Genomic DNA, 16,075 nt, shown 5'->3' with positions numbered 1-16,075 from the left:
CAATTATCCTGTTTTCATTATCCCAGCACATCTTTGAAACTCACCAAGCAGACATGGTTCTCCTTGCTGTCTTATATGTCTGTATAAAATGACTACAGCCCCATTTTCTAGGCCATCCAAATGTAGACAAGATCTACTTCTGAACAATAAAATCCCAAAGAAAATCTTTCTCTACACTGGGTCATTTCTTTTCTCTCCCAGGATTTTTTTTTTTCCTTCAGACTACAAAATTTATATATATTTAATGCCAAAAAAAATTAAGAATAAAAAGATAAAAGAAAATGGAACTTTGCTAAACCATACCTACCAGACAGGAGAATGTAGCAGTTTGGGGGCATACATATTTTTATAAATATATCAGACTACATGTAATATGGTGTGTTTTTTAACCTAACAATATGTAGTAGACATATTTATATGTTAAAGTTCAAGCCCATTTAAAAAAAATGGATTCCTGATTCTTTCTTCCATAAATAAACTATTGCCTTAGTTTGGTTCTCCCGGAAGAGAGAACTTTATCTTTGAGACAAGGTTTTAGTACAGTATCTTATCCAGAAGGTGATTACTGAAAAATTCTAGTAGAGATGAGGATGTGATAAAGGGAAGGAAAGGCAACCAATAAAGAATTGCTCTTAATTCAAGGACCATGGCAGATAATGAACTTGGTCCTATTTGGGGAACTCTGGGAGTCTGTAAAAAAAAGTATCTCAGAGTTAGTCTCTTTCGGGGCTAGAAACCTGGGACATTATACATTGGTTGAAGGCTGGTTGTAGTGGTGTTAATTTCTGGCACTTTTGAAGAAATCTCTCACACAATTGGCAGTCTTCAGGCTGCACTGTGTTAAAGCTAGAGTGGATATGGGAAGAACACAACCATACTTTAATTAACCATTTCTTTACTGATGGGCATTTATATTGTTTCCAATTTTTTCACCATTATAAACTGCCATAATATCCTTATACATGATTATTTGCTTGCTTGTCTGATATTCCATGGCAATTCCTGTAAGTGGAATTAAAGAAGAATTTGAAAATTAAGGGCGGCAATCTTTGGATATGTTTGGGATGAAGAGAGGCAAGTTCCTTGTCCTTATGTGAAGGTTTTTATGGAATGTTCATACATCATATAAGTAACTTTAATATAATATTCTAAATTTAGATTTAACATCTGAAACAGCTAAGTTGTTAGCTCCATTTATTACTTTATTTTATACCTTCTATCATTGCTATGAGAAAATGCCGGTATTTTGAACTAAAATAAGTATACCTAACATTGTAATGGGACTTAAAATTTGCCCAATTTTCCATCTTAAGATAAAAACAACATTGATTATAAAAGAATAATAGTGAGAAAAATCTTTAGTATCTTGAGCTACACAGAGTTCTTTAGACTTGACACCACAAACATAATCCATAAATGGGAAAAGTAGTAAGTTAGACCTACCTCATCAAAACTAAAAACTTTTGTTCTGCAACTTACCATGTGAAGAGGATGACAAGACAAAGTACAGACTGAAAGAAGCTACTTAAAAGCCATATATCCAGCAAATGACCTAACGTGTAAAATATAAAAAGAGCTCTCAAAACTCAATGGTAAAACAAAACAAAACAAAACAAAAGATCCAATTAGAAAATAGGCAAAAGGCATGGCTAGACATTTCACAGATGAGGATATTCAGATGGCAAATGAAAAGGTATTCAACTTCATTAGTCATTAGGAAAATGAAAATTAAAATCATGAGACATTGCACACCTATCAGAATAGTTAAAATAAAAACAAATAGCGACAATACCAAATGTTGGTGAGAATGCATAGAAATTGGATCATTCATGCATTGCTGTAGGAGTGAAAAATGGTACACCCACTCTGGAAAACAATTTGGCAGTTTTTTATAATATTGAACATTTATCTCAGAAATGGAAATTTACCTTCACACAAGAGTATATACATGAATGTTCATAGCAGCTTTATTTGTAATGGCCCCACACTGGAAACAACCCAGATGTCCTTCAATGGGTAAATGGTTACACAAACTGTTACACAATACTATACTCTGCAATAAAAAGTTACAAACTATTGGTTACATGTCACAATTTGGATAAATCTCCAGGGAATTATGTTGCCTGTAAAAAGCCAGTCCCTAAAATTTATATACCATATGATACCACATTCTTGAAATGACAATATTGTAGAAAAGAGAACAGATTAGTTGTTGCCAGGAATATGGGATGGGTTGGAAAAGGGGAGACAGGAGGGAAATGTGTAAAGTAAAAGACAACACTAAAGGGGTTCTCACAGTGATTGAACTGTGTATCTTGACTGTGGTGGTGGGTACATGAACCTACAGGTGTGATTAAAAAATACACAGAACTAAATAGGCACACATATGTAAGTGGGAAACCTGGTTAAAGGTGTATATAGGATCTCTCTCTGTTATCTCTTGCAAATGCAGGTAAATTTAGAATTATCTCAAAATAAAAGTTTATTTTTAAAAAATGAGCAGCATGTCTGTTTAGAATATAAACACATACATGAATCTTAATGGTAACTTTTGAAGAATGCCAAGCTTGTGCTTGCTTAGTAGCATTTTTCTAACTTAATTTTCTATACCCTAAAATAATCATGATTATTCAAAAAGTAATTTACCTTATAAAGTAATGTCAGAGAGCTTATTTCATTTGGGGGCTATTACATTTCATGTCAGATAAATAAGAATATTAAAATAGTTGAATCATTTAAATATCATAGAAAATTCTTCCTTGTCTATTTTCAAGATAAAACAAGGACAAGGAAATAAGGGTTAGCTATTGGAAGAGTTTTTAAAGAAATTATTTTAAAAGATATATTACTTTATTAAACCAGTATGTTGGGGCGCCTGGGTGGCTCAGTCGTTAAGCGTCTGCCTTTAGCTCAGGTCATGATCCCAGGGTCCTGGGATCGAGCCCCGCATCGGGCTCCCTGCTCAGCGGGAAGCCTGCTTCTCCCTCTCCCACTCCCCCTGCTTGTGTTCCCTCTCTTGCTGTGTCTCTCTCTGTCAAATAAATAAAATCTTTAAAACAAACAAATAACAGAAAAAAAACAGTATGTTAAAAAACCCATTTCTGTCTTTGCTAAATGCTTAGTTGTATTGCCTCATTTAATCATTATGGCATTATGAGGTGGGGTCTGTTCTCACCATTTTTACAGGTGAGCAAAGACTTATGTGGTGCTTATTGTATGCCAGTAATGTTCTAAATATTTTACACATATTAGCTCCTTATTTAGATAACACAACACCCCTTTTATAGCTAAGGGGACTGAGGGAGATGATGCAATGAAGAAGCTCACAATCTGATGCCACATTTTTCCATGGTGTCTCCAGGGGTCCTAAGGCACAGAGATTTTAAACCATCTGTGCAAGATCACACAGCTCCTAGTGGTAGAAATCAGGATCTGAACTTGAGTTCTTTCCAATACCCCAATCTTTAATAAATTATGGTTATTTAGATCACACAGATCATGATTATTTAAGAGGCTTTTTAGAATCCTATACCCTCTCCCTTCCCTCAAGATCAATTGAACAAAACCACTGGGGCCAAGATTCTGGAATCTGTGTTTTCAACAACCATTTTAGGAGATTTTGATTCACATTCGAATCAGAGTTCAACTGCATTACACCACACGAAGCAGATTTCCTGTGAGGTTGTCAAATGAAATATCTGATATAATTATAAATGATGCTGTATTTCATCAGCCTTACGATTTTATTATTTTGCAATTCGACATCTCTGAAATAGGACTTTCTGTCACCGTCAACTGATGGTGTCTTACAGTCACAATAAAAAATGTTTTTTTTTCCTTAGAGGTATGTACAATAATGTTTTAGATTTGATAAAGTATGGAGGTTCACTGATAATAAAATACAAAAGACATTGCTTATTGAACACTGTTCTTTTCGGTCCTGGGTCACACCATGAAAGGGTGACCATCCACATGCAGTGAGAGACAGGGTGAAGGAAAGAAGACTGGAAGGTATCCGTCATACAGAGGTTCAAGTAATACCATGGTGAGTCACTAAGGCTAGAACAGATGAGATGAAAACACTTGGAAAATGGTAAATCACTATATAAATAGGGTGTATTTATGAATGTGTGTGTATGCGTGGGCTTGAAATAAGATTATTACAGAGAGCAGAAATAATGTGAAGGTGCTCATTGCCAAATTGGCACACTCAACTCTACACTAACCTCCATACTGGGGATCCACATAACCAGGAACGAGAAAGTGGACAGAGAAGCCAAACTGTGACTACAGTCACTGCGAAGTTAAGAAGAGAAAGCCAGAAGATTGTGTGGTAAAATATTTGCATATATATTTATTGCGGTTCCTTTTCAAATTTACTTCATCTAAATATTTTATTTTCAGTTTTTAGATTATGTATCTCTACAAAATATATTTGGTTATGTAATTTTCCTTTCCTCTCCTTTCTGTTAATGTGAAGGCTCTAGTTTGATTAATTTCGTTTTTTAGTGCATTCTCCTTATCTATTCGTATCGTCCCCCTCTCGGTGACCTCATTGTTTATATTTCTGTCCTAGAAGCTTTCTCATTCTGTTCTTTGAGCCTTCACCTGTGACTGACTAACATTCCTTTCATTCTGCCTATACTTTATGTACTGGATATGTAATCTGGACCTGTCCTCGGGAAAATTGTGGAATGAGTATAGTCTTCGAAACCCCATACCTCACCTGTTTGCATGCCTCTCCTTGTTCCTTAACCCCCTCCAGTAGGTCAGTGTTTTCTCAGCCTATTTTGCTAGATATTTGAAAACTGCAAGCTAATGAAATGTTACCTCCAAGTTTTAGAGAACTCTAATACGCTTCCTTAATGGGAGTATTTCTAGTTTTTAAAAAGACTATGTGGAGAAAGCAATCCTAAGCATGAAGGAATGGACTGCTGGGTGAGGAATGGGCAGTCCTAGTGGAGGATGTTGATTCATAATGGATACCCTTCTGGTGCCCTCAAATACCCCGGTATTGGAAAGGCTTTTTGAATACATTCAAAATCCCAGTCTTGTACATGACATTGTCAAAAACTAAACCAATGAAAAAGGAAAGATGCGTGTTTATTTCATTAAAAAATTATAACAGACACTGTACTACTTGTAATTTCACTCACGTAACAATTAGTTACTGTGTAGTGGCCATGTGCTAACGCTGTACCATCTTTTATTTCGGGCTCCTTGGCCTGTGGAATGGTGTTAATTTGGGGAATTAAAACATATAATTCAAAACAGAAACAATTAAAATAACAAAAATTAGTTCTGTCTGTTCAACACGATTCCCAAGTTTGAAAATTAATTTACCATTATTTGTTCCATATATAAGAATCTAGTTTAAGCTACATAAAATATTCCCATAACTAAATCAATTTTTCCTTATTTTTAAAATTTTGTTTTATAATTCAGTTATTATATAATTCGTAAAAATATTTGCTTGTTTAAATATACTTCAAGTTTAGTGGATGATTGGATCTCAAGAAATATATACTGCAACAAACTCTAGAAAGGAGCTAAGCTTGAATTTAGCTAGAGCTCTAATATAAAATTAGGCATAATATTCTATAATTAATACATTTTGGTTGAAAGAAGAGATCCTATGCAGTATTAGTCTCATGTATAATGATGGCATCTGACATGAAACATGCAGAATTAATTTCATTTTCCTTAGTTTAACCACATAGTAATTTTGTTTGCAAAAACACTGACAACATTTGCCCTTCTATTAAGAAATATAATCACTTTCCATTTAACTAAGAAGTGACAGGAAATTGTGTTGCAAAAGCTTATGCTGGTATTTCAGTTGCCTTGACTTCTCATTTTTTCTCACAAGCAGGAGACATCTTCTGTCCGTGAAATTGCATTGATTTTATCACTGAAAGGTGACATTGCTGCTTATTTCCTAGGTTCACTGAATAAGTTCTATTCTAAATATAGCTCCAAATCATGGATTAATTCAATCATCATTAATTCAATAATCTCTATAGAACCTAGATAAGTTGGAAGTACTTGTTAAAAGACACAGTCCTTGCCCTCGGATAGGTTACAATTTCAGCTGGGGAGCAGATCTTCAGACAACTAAAGAATACTTTAAAGGAACATAAGTACTATAGGAAATCAAAAGATGGGTAAGGTCCTTAATTTGGCTATTAAACTAAATAGCTTATAAATAATAAACAGTATTTTAATACATAGTTAGGGGTTGATTTTTAAACACAATTAATGGGTCTGTTAATGATAATTGTATTCACTTTTCTAAAATTTCACGGATATACTTAGAAATATAATACCAGAGAGAGAGAGAGGAAATTAAGCTATGCAAGTTAATTGTTAGGATTCCATTTATACTTTGGTTCACTGGAATCATTGTCAAGCACTATTACTTGTTTCCCTCAGAAGACCCACATGTAGCCGACAGTGCCCCCATGAAATATGTGACTGAAACTATCTTCCTGGAGAACATTAGTGCTGTAATCTTCAGTTGATATTTCACATATCGTGCAGAAGCCCAGAGTTACTAAATTGAGCCATAATTCTTAAATCACAGTTCATTCCGGAAGATTTTTTAGTGCCTACTTGTTTAACACAATCTTATAAATGATCCCTCACAAAGGATGTAAAAATCAACACGTATCTTTAATGGGCTAATTGTGCTTCACTGCAGTGTTGAGCCTATAAAAGCTTTTTAATAGTGAAAGAAATGATGGCATTTTCATCTTAATTTGCAAATATAATTGCCATTCTAAATAGCTTTTTGTTTCTAACTTAAGTGCTTATTGACAGCAGAAATTTCCCCAAAACACTAATAGAGTATTTAACATAATTGCATTTATTGAAAGAAAATCCAAGGGAAAATAACATACAGCTATCTGAAACTATTTAGCAGAAGTAAAATATCAAAATGAAAAGTAAGTTAAATCTAAACTTTGAGATCTAAAATGTAACTAATATTTAATATAAATTCAACACAATGTATATTTGATTAAACTTACACATTTAAATATACTGATGAGATTCAAGAAATAAAAATGATATCCTGGAAATCCAGGACAACAATTAAGAGCCATATGAAAACAAACTGAAACTAACAAGCTAATCCCTATTTCATAGAATTTCCCATCATTTTAATTGAAAAATAAGAATTTTTAAGCTCAACTCATGGAAAATTAGAACAATTGAAATTAAATTCAATCGGTTGTAAATATTCCCTTGAGAAAACTATTTCATTTCTATCTAGAATTTAACCCCTATCCTGCTCAGAATTTTGAATACCAATCCCTTAATTTCAATGTACTCAATATGGGTTCAGGGTAGTGAAATCACTACCCATATTTTATTAAGTTTTATTCTAATAATATCAATAAAGAAGTCCATATGGAAATATATGGAGTAGTTATCTCTCCCTAACTTTCAGTTTTTTCTAAGCAGACATGAACATATGATGGATTGATTCTGAATTGACATATTGCCCATTAAAAGTTCAAATCTTTGAGTCCTACTTTTTCTATGTAATAACATATATTTATAAATACTATGGATACTCAGCAAAGAGCTTTTTAATATCAGATTTGAAAAAAGTTGTTCGTTCGTGGTAGCTTTTCTCCTAAGTTGAAGTAAAAAAATGTCAGACTGCTTTTTAAAAATAAGCACTAAGAAAACTAATTAAACTGGTTAGACACAAAAGGAACGTTGTAGGAAAGGAAATAGCATGGGATTGAACCCTATGATTTTATTGTTTTCACAGAAAATGCAATAACTCCTCATTGATATCAACTACCCAGTTGCAAGAAGAGTATATACCTTCTGCTTTATTGAGCCACAGGCAAAGCAATTTGTAAGAAGTAGCCATCAACCAAAAAGGAAATGAATTTGAAGTGAAATTTTTTCCGGTTTAAATACTGTTGTGAGGCCCTGATCTTTGAAAAAAAAAAAAAAATGTTTGTTTTGTTGTTGTTAAAGAAACGGCATTCAAAAGAATCCTTTGAAAATCACATTAGTCTGTCACCATCTTTCAAATCACTAATCAAAACAAAAAAAATAGGTCATGAAAAATACCACAGCCAGTTTCATACAGTCTTAAGTATAGACCTGAATTAATTAATTGTTCTTCAAATTATGCACTTTGACAGATAAGTTTATTATGAAGTCTTAAAGTAAAAATGCATGTTTGGTGAAAAGTTAGTACAGTTGTCATTCATATTTTGTCATATTTTAAAATATAAAAGAGTGGGATTATTTTTATTATTGGTAACATGATGTAACTGACTAGCTGCTTTGTAATTCTGATTATTGTAATTATCATAATTCATTGCCATGCTGAAGTCAATTCTGTGAAATATGTTAAATGAAGTACTGTTAGTTTAGCCTATAATATGACATTGTAGTGTATGTCCCATGCATCTTTCAGATCTCTTAAAGAAAATTTAATGGTAGGCCAAACTTCTAACTTACAAAGTACTATGAATCACACAAAACAAGAAAACATTTCAAACCAGGGATACATAGCATATTGTACTTCATGATGGAATGAAAATATAGGTAGCAAGAAGAAAAAAAAAAGCAGGGCTAGGTATGTATATAATGTCTGTAAGAGAAGATTCAGATTTTTTAAAAGCACAAAATAAAAAGTTATGTTATTTTTAAATAATGCATAGGCAATGAGTATTTAATATAAAGCCTACAAATATGATAGGGCATCCTTTTCTCACTTTTGAGATTGTTGAAAAGGAATGATATTGGGCATGATTTGGCTCTTCTGGAGACTTTAGTGAATTTGGTGAATTTCAACATATCTAAGATGCCATCAGTTTTAATATGCACTTTTATTTTATATATCACTACACAGAAATGCTACCAAATATAATTAAAATAGGCCCAGTTGCAGAGATGTTAAAATGTGGAGGAACAAGCATCTTTGAACTAATGAAAAGAGTAAGCTCCTAATTAATCGGATCAGTTACTGACACTAGGAGATTACATGGTATAATCTTTCTCCCAGAGAATTAAAAGCCTGATGCCTTCCTATAAAGAACAACAACAAAAATGGCATCAATTACACTTAAAATGTTATCAAAAAGGAAAAAGGGAAATATGTTGGTGAGTTCAACTCATAATAAATACAAAAATATTAGGAAAAGAAAAGCAGTTGATAAACAGGTAAGTGCTTTAAAGTCATCATGATTATAACTAATGTTAAACAGATTACTTAGCACAGTTTACATTTCACTTATCCCAACCTTTTAAAATTTCCTGCATTTTGATTCATTTTCTTTCAATTAAAGCAACTGAACATTTGATCTGGAGTGAAAAACATTCTACAATTCTAAGATTGTTGGTTTATATAAATGATCCAGAACCCACTTGAGATATATACTCTAATTTATTACCATATCAATAAATCTGATTGTTTTTGCAGTTCTGATTGCCCTTTGTTCTTGGCACTCATTTGCAATTTCTCAAAAATTTAATCAAAATTAATTTTTGAAGTACCAGCCAGTTCTCATGACTTCTGAAGTGTGTGTATTCTTAATGTGTGTGAAAGGTTATAGAAAGACTTTAGTATTTTATGAGTGGTTTGTAGAAGGATTGAAGCTTTCACTTATAACAATTTCTTTATGCAGCATTAATAAGGAGAAAAGGAGACTTGATTGTTTTCCTGGAAAGGACAAAGGTATATCCAAATATTCTGAGTATAGATTTTTTTTTAGTTCTTTGCAAAAGTCTCACTCAAATTCAAGATAAGGGAAGAAGGTGGCAATGAGCTAAGCCTCTCTTTAGATGAAAACAATTTTATTAATATTATCAGCAGTGAGTGTGCAGAAAATCAATTAGGAAGGATGATCCACTGATACAGGATAGTGGAGGGAAGTGGTTAGTTGCCACATAAAATGGAAGTCAAGGTGAAGGAGAGTTAGTAAATACTAAGCTAAGTGCCCCCAAGTATTGTTTAGTCTCTTTGGTTTGATAAAACAGATGTTTGACTATAATTCTGAAAATTTTCAATATGCCTAATGTGTTCAAATAAGTTATAAAACTTATTAGTTAATTCTGTTTAATTTGAAGGAATCGGTTTAGCTCGATTTTATCACTACCTAGATATTCCAGCTGGTCCCCTCTTTAACTATGAAAATATGCATTAAATTCCAAATTCACATTTGTTTCATATTTTACTTTCACAGGTTTGACTTTTTTTTTTTTTTTTTTACATGTATGAAAAATATGGAAGAGTGCTTCAGGAGTTCCTATTAAATTCTTTCCTGCAGACATTAAGGTGTATGAAGCCCTGAAGATTTATCCCATGGTAACATAACCGATAAATTGTATAACTAGTCTCATTTTGGTGACAAGTAAACATTGCTCAACAAACACACATACCGCTTTGCATACCTTACCTGGAAAGAGGCTTTATTGAACATAGCTGTAAAATTATCTTTTAAGTTGAATTACTGAATTTGCACAAACATTTCTACAGAATTTTTTTCTTTTAAAAATCAAGCTTTGTCATTTTCCACTACATTTTGTTGTGCTTTTTATATTAATATTTGCAAATGTTATAATTTAATACTTATATCCCAATTACTTGCATAATCAGTTTTTTTTTAATCCTGGGGTATTGAAAGAACATATAATAATAATAATATTCTTCTTTAGACAAAAGTCTTTTTAAATGAAGTTAAAAGCTGAGATAATTTAAGGAAAAAGATCTTCAAATTTTCATAACCAACAGGTTTAAGTGAAATTTACAATGCATTGGAAAACTGGCTGGTTAAAGGTATGATTTGTCCTCAGGTAGCTCAAAATCATTTTTACAGGTTTTTGTTTTTTTTGTAAAAGTGTTTTTAATCTTGGTAAAATAATAAAATAATATTTCACAATTTGCACAGAGTCTGACTAAAGGGCAGAGGCATATTACCCTCAGTGTTTAGAATAAAGCCAGATTTTTCAGGCCCAGTTCCGCTGTAGAGTTTGTATGCACTGCAATCACAAACATTTTCTTGCTCCCTCTAAAGCTAGGGCCAATTTCATTTCAAATGGAGGTTAGAGTAAAAAAAATCACTCTTGTGTTTTACCACCCTCTGCGCTAAGTATTATCTTAACAACCTTTGCTCTGGTTGACCCATTTAATAACCTGGAAGAAAAAAGTGTTGCTCCCATATCTGGTCTCAATGGAAGTTATTTTCTAATGGACAATAAGCCGAAAGGCCATGGCTGTCTAGGAGGTCAAACAACAAATAGCTCGTCTGCATGGGCTTACTCAGCAGCTCCGGTCCTTTCTTCTTCAGAAGCGGCTTTTGTTGTCTTGCCTGTAATTTGCACACTTAGGCTCTGTAGTTTGTTTATAAAATAGTTTTACACAAACCACTCTTAGCAGTGCAAGCTTCTGAGTTGAAAATTATTCAGGCTTGTTTCATTGAAGGCACTTGGTTTCCATGGCAATTTATAAAAGATGGTGGTTTGGTTTCTTCATTGGAACAGATGACTTAGTTTGGATGTTCAAGTGGCCGCAAGCAAACTCCGATAAGCCTGTGTAATATGTAAGCCCAGGTTTACCATCCTGGATAGTAATGCATGCAAAAAGAGACAGCATACAGTTATCTAGTTTAGCCATGGGAGGAAAAAAAATAATAACAATAAAGGTGGGATGGGGACAGGTGGGGAGGAGCATGAATGCTTTAAATAATTCTGAGTTCGGGTTATTTTCAAGGAAGGGTAACAACCAAAGGTAAATGGGCCTACATTTATTTAATTCTCTACGTAAAACCTTCTTGAAAGGAAAATAAATGCCAGCTCTTCACGTACCCTGTTTACAGTGAGGTTTTTGTTGGCAGGCCATTAGGTTTCCATGGTAACAAGCAAACTATTCATTTGAAACAAAACCAGCCATGACTTTGTGCTTTGACAAGGATTTCTATAGCTTTTTTTTTTTTTTCCAGAGTTCAACCAGATGACCAGATGATGCTGAAATCTTTTTAGCCACAAAAGCACCTGAAGGTCTCTTCTCTACTCAGGTCAAGATTATCTTTTACATGTAGTTTGGAATAAGTTATACTTCCATTATGTCTTTTTATCCCCAGTGCTTTAAAAAATTCGTTTTTATTATTTTATTTTTGAGTCAGTAGTCAGTGGAGGAATCTTTGGTAGTTTGTTTTTCAATGTCCATTTACAAAGACTCTTTCTTCATGCCGGTGCCTGGTGAATCTTTTATAGCCTCTGCCAGGATAAGGTCACCTTCGAGGACTTAAGATAGAGATGAGTACGATGACCGGAAAAAGCCATAGATGTACTAAAATTCCAACAGCACCATCAACAGAATCTAAAGACAAGGAAAATAAATGCCAAGAAACAAACAAAAAAAGAGAATAAATATTCCGTGTAGCTACCAATACAACTTTGGTGAACTAATAAAACAATAGAGTATATGGAAAACATTTTTGGAAAATACTTTTTTGTTTGTTTGTTTGTTTTAATTATCAGTCTATTTCCAAGACATGTGAAAAGGAAAATAACTTAAATGTGTGGTTAGAAAAATAGAAATATTTTAAGTTGATATGATATGCTATGAGAACTTGTCTGGAAGGTATTTGTGTGAGTTTGTGGCTGAGTTCAACCTCAGAGTTCTACTAGCCACATGGAAGTATGTACACACAGAAAATTCTTGTTAATCCTAAGAGGTCAGTTTTTTCCCAAAGCTTCCAGAAATGATTAAGATTAAAGGGTGAGAGAAAAACTACTTTTTATGAAAACTAAGAAGGGGTTGTAATGGGTAGAAAAATCAGCTACCGCAAACAGTGCTTAGATCAGTCCAGTATCTATACACTGAATAAATAATTATCTATTCAGTGTGAGTTTTAGAAGCATTATGAAGTCCATTTTAACTAAAAAATCTGTCCCACTATTCTGCCTTAAGATTCCTACCATAATTGGTGTTTCAAGTAGAGCTTCATGTCCAAGTGATACCTAGAATGTATGCCTTGTCCAGAAGGGCTAACATGGGCAAGCTGGGTAATTCATTCACCTGGTGTAAGTTACAAAATGGCTCTTACCTAGGAGAGAGCTGGGTTTTGGAGACAACAGACAACCTCAGCTTTTGATAGTATGGGCCATAGTACCATTTACTGCCTGAGAAGGGTTGGGAACCTGAGCAGTTAGGAGGAGGCTTTTGGCTGCCAAGCTAGTTTGTACTTAGAAATTAACATTAATTTAATATTCACCAAACACGGTCAAAATGAGCTTAGTAAATGCTAGTTAATAGATACAGATGTAACAGAATACTTTCTCATACCAAAGAAAATGTTTTTGTTCAATAGGGCTGTTTCCTCTGTTACAGAGGCTGAATAAAAATACCTCCAATATGTACAGATATATCTTATTTAAAACAGCCACACATTTCTCTGACTTTAGAAGAGAAGAAACCCGATTTTGAAAGTGTTCTGTTGGGCGCCTGGGTGGCTCAGTTGGTTAAGCAACTGCCTTTGGCTCAGGTCATGATCCTGGAGTCCTGGGATGGAGTCCCACATCAGGCTCCCTGCTCGGCAGGGAGTCTCCTTCTCCCTCTGACCGTCCTCCCTCTCATGCTCTCTGTCTCTCTGTCTCTCATTGTCTCTCTCGCAAATAAAATCTTAAAAAAAAAAAAAAGTGTTCTATTATGTAACAATAAAGTCCTTTGGGGTTTTCATCATCATTTCCCTGTTGCTACTCTTTCACCACTTCTGTTTTCTCCATGAGGGAGAATGTTCTCTCTTGCTTTCCTCATTTGGAAAGTTTAATTCAATTTTTTGAATTTAATTTGTAATAGTTTTCAGTGATCAAATTATCTAAATGTAAGATTTCTATGTAAGATGGTAACTACCTTCAGTTACTAGACTGTTACTGTGACTGATTTATGTTAGGAAATTCGAAAGAAATCCCATTCTCCTCCTCTAAGGAGAATGCATGCTTTTCTGTGCATTTGACAAATCTACTTCATTTTGATACTGCTACTGGTTTTTTTAAAGCAAAATTAGCCAGACACAGGGAGAAATTTTTACTAAATTTGTTACTTGAAATGCTAAGTATAATGACAAGAAGGTGAAAACTATGAGCAAAGTGGCTCATTGTTATACACAATCTTAGTTTTTGTCTTTTTACAATGCTTAAAAATGGAGTCAGCTCAGTTCCTATGAGCAATCACTAGGTAGTTGCAGAAATTTAACTTTCAACATCTAGACTAATATAATTTCTCACTAAATATACTCAGTCAACAAAGACTCTCATTTGCTCTAGACTTAACAAAATGGATTTTCATGTTCCTTTTATATGTACTAAATAATTGATGAGTTTTTTGTGTAAATTTAGCTTGATCGATACCCCTTTATATAACCACAAAATTAAAGACTCCAGAAGGGCCCATGAAAATACCTGAAGTGGAGGAATTTTTAAAAGACGTGATTTTAGTTTTCTCAACTTCACATAGATAATATGGAGATGAAGATTTTAAGAAGCAGCTCAACACATAATTCTGATGTTTTTTGCATTATTTATAATTTTTAATTTATAGCTCTTATTCAAAACATTTTTGTGGTGACAAAATAAAATTTGAAGATATCATTAAACTATAATATTCAAACCAGAGTAAAAAATGAAACCAAATTACTAAACAAGTTTGTGATGCACATAGATGAATTATACTAGAATACAAATGGGCTGATTTATTACTTATTGAACATAGTTAGGCTCTTCACAATAGTGAATCTATTAAAATGGCTTGCAAAAGTTAGACCTAGAAAATATATTCATAAATGGGGGAGAAGGGGATAAAAACAGCTATGGTTATCTAAAGATGTGCTGAGTATATAAGTCAGCCAAATATTTTAATAAAAGTAAAAAAAAATTCCCCTGAAATTAATAATATAAATTAAATACTTTTTAAAATCTTAATTAAAAATCAAAGTGGGCTTGCCTTACATAGAACTAAACCAAAATTACTTTTGTCTTATCTTAGGTCAAATATGCGTACCATCAGATTTAATACTTTGTTTTAAAAATATCTTCAAAATTTTAGGGTCTCCCATATAAGGAATTTCTAAATTTACAAACTAAAAATAACTGAGTTTAAAAAATTAGACCATTTTGGTTTAATAGTTATTATGTTACTTTAACATCACATCAAATCAATCCAAGAATAGACACTTACTCTTAGTCGTTAGGTCTTGTTTTGCACATTCTCCTTCTGCAATCGATACATCATCAATGGCAATGTCACCTTCTATGCCAGGACCTCGAATACCTTCAAAAATGAGCTACAAATATGAATGAAACAAACCTAAATGTAGACCTTTGATTTGTAGATGGATTCTTTTTTTTTTTTTAAAGATTTTATTTATTTGACAGAGACACAGCGAGAGAGGGAACACAAGCAGGGGCAGAGGGAGAGGGAGAACAGGCTTCCCGTGGAGCAGGGAGCCTGATGTGGGGCCCGATCCCAGGACCCTGGGATCATGACCTGAGCCGAAGGCAGACGCTTAAGGACTGAGCCACCCAGGCGCCCCTGTAGATGGATTCTTATTGAGAAATTGAGACGCCAAGCTCAAAATTGACAGCAGTTCTGACATCTATTATCAACATCTTCAAAATTGTTACTTACAAAAAAACATAAATGTTCTTAAAACCAGTAACAGGATCTTCCTTGCTTACTATTAGTTTTTCACATCAAAAGCTCTGTGTTGATTTTAATATAAAACTAAACTGATTAATACGATAAAAACTACTACTACTACAAACCCTGGCACTTTCTATTTTCAGGGGTAAGGAAAAATTTTTATTTAAACAGTACTTCTCTGAAATAGATGCCCTCCAATTTTATCCAAATACGTAACACTGGTTTTCTAGAAATATTTTCTGGAATGAATCAGTTCTGTGTTCTTTATAACTACATTATGTTTATTGAAGTCCAGAATGAGGGATTACCATCTCTATGAAATTTATTCTCTCTCTTGCAAAAATGTGAATAAGTTTCTCATATTCCCATACGTTATGATATACCTCCATGATTTCACTTTTG

General features: G+C 33.4%; 1 protein-coding gene across 1 annotated transcript in view; it reads right to left on the bottom strand.

Annotated features, from left to right (window-relative positions):
* Positions 1-12,037: 12,037 nt before the first annotated feature.
* The window catches only part of MDGA2 (MAM domain containing glycosylphosphatidylinositol anchor 2), an 802,844-nt gene continuing 798,806 nt past the window's right edge, over positions 12,038-16,075 (bottom strand). The window contains exons 16-17 of the mRNA XM_021701373.2: positions 15,209-15,314; positions 12,038-12,349 (exon numbers count right to left, since the gene is read on the bottom strand). Coding sequence (XP_021557048.2) covers positions 12,261-12,349; positions 15,209-15,314 — 195 coding nt within the window. The 3' untranslated portion in view covers positions 12,038-12,260. The remainder of the gene's footprint in view (positions 12,350-15,208; positions 15,315-16,075) is intronic.

The sequence above is a fragment of the Neomonachus schauinslandi genome, chromosome 9, assembly GCF_002201575.2.
Source record: "Neomonachus schauinslandi chromosome 9, ASM220157v2, whole genome shotgun sequence".
Classification (NCBI taxonomy): domain Eukaryota; kingdom Metazoa; phylum Chordata; class Mammalia; order Carnivora; family Phocidae; genus Neomonachus; species Neomonachus schauinslandi.
The sequence above is the reverse complement of the archived record's forward strand: the minus strand, read 5'-3'. Positions and strand labels throughout refer to the sequence as shown.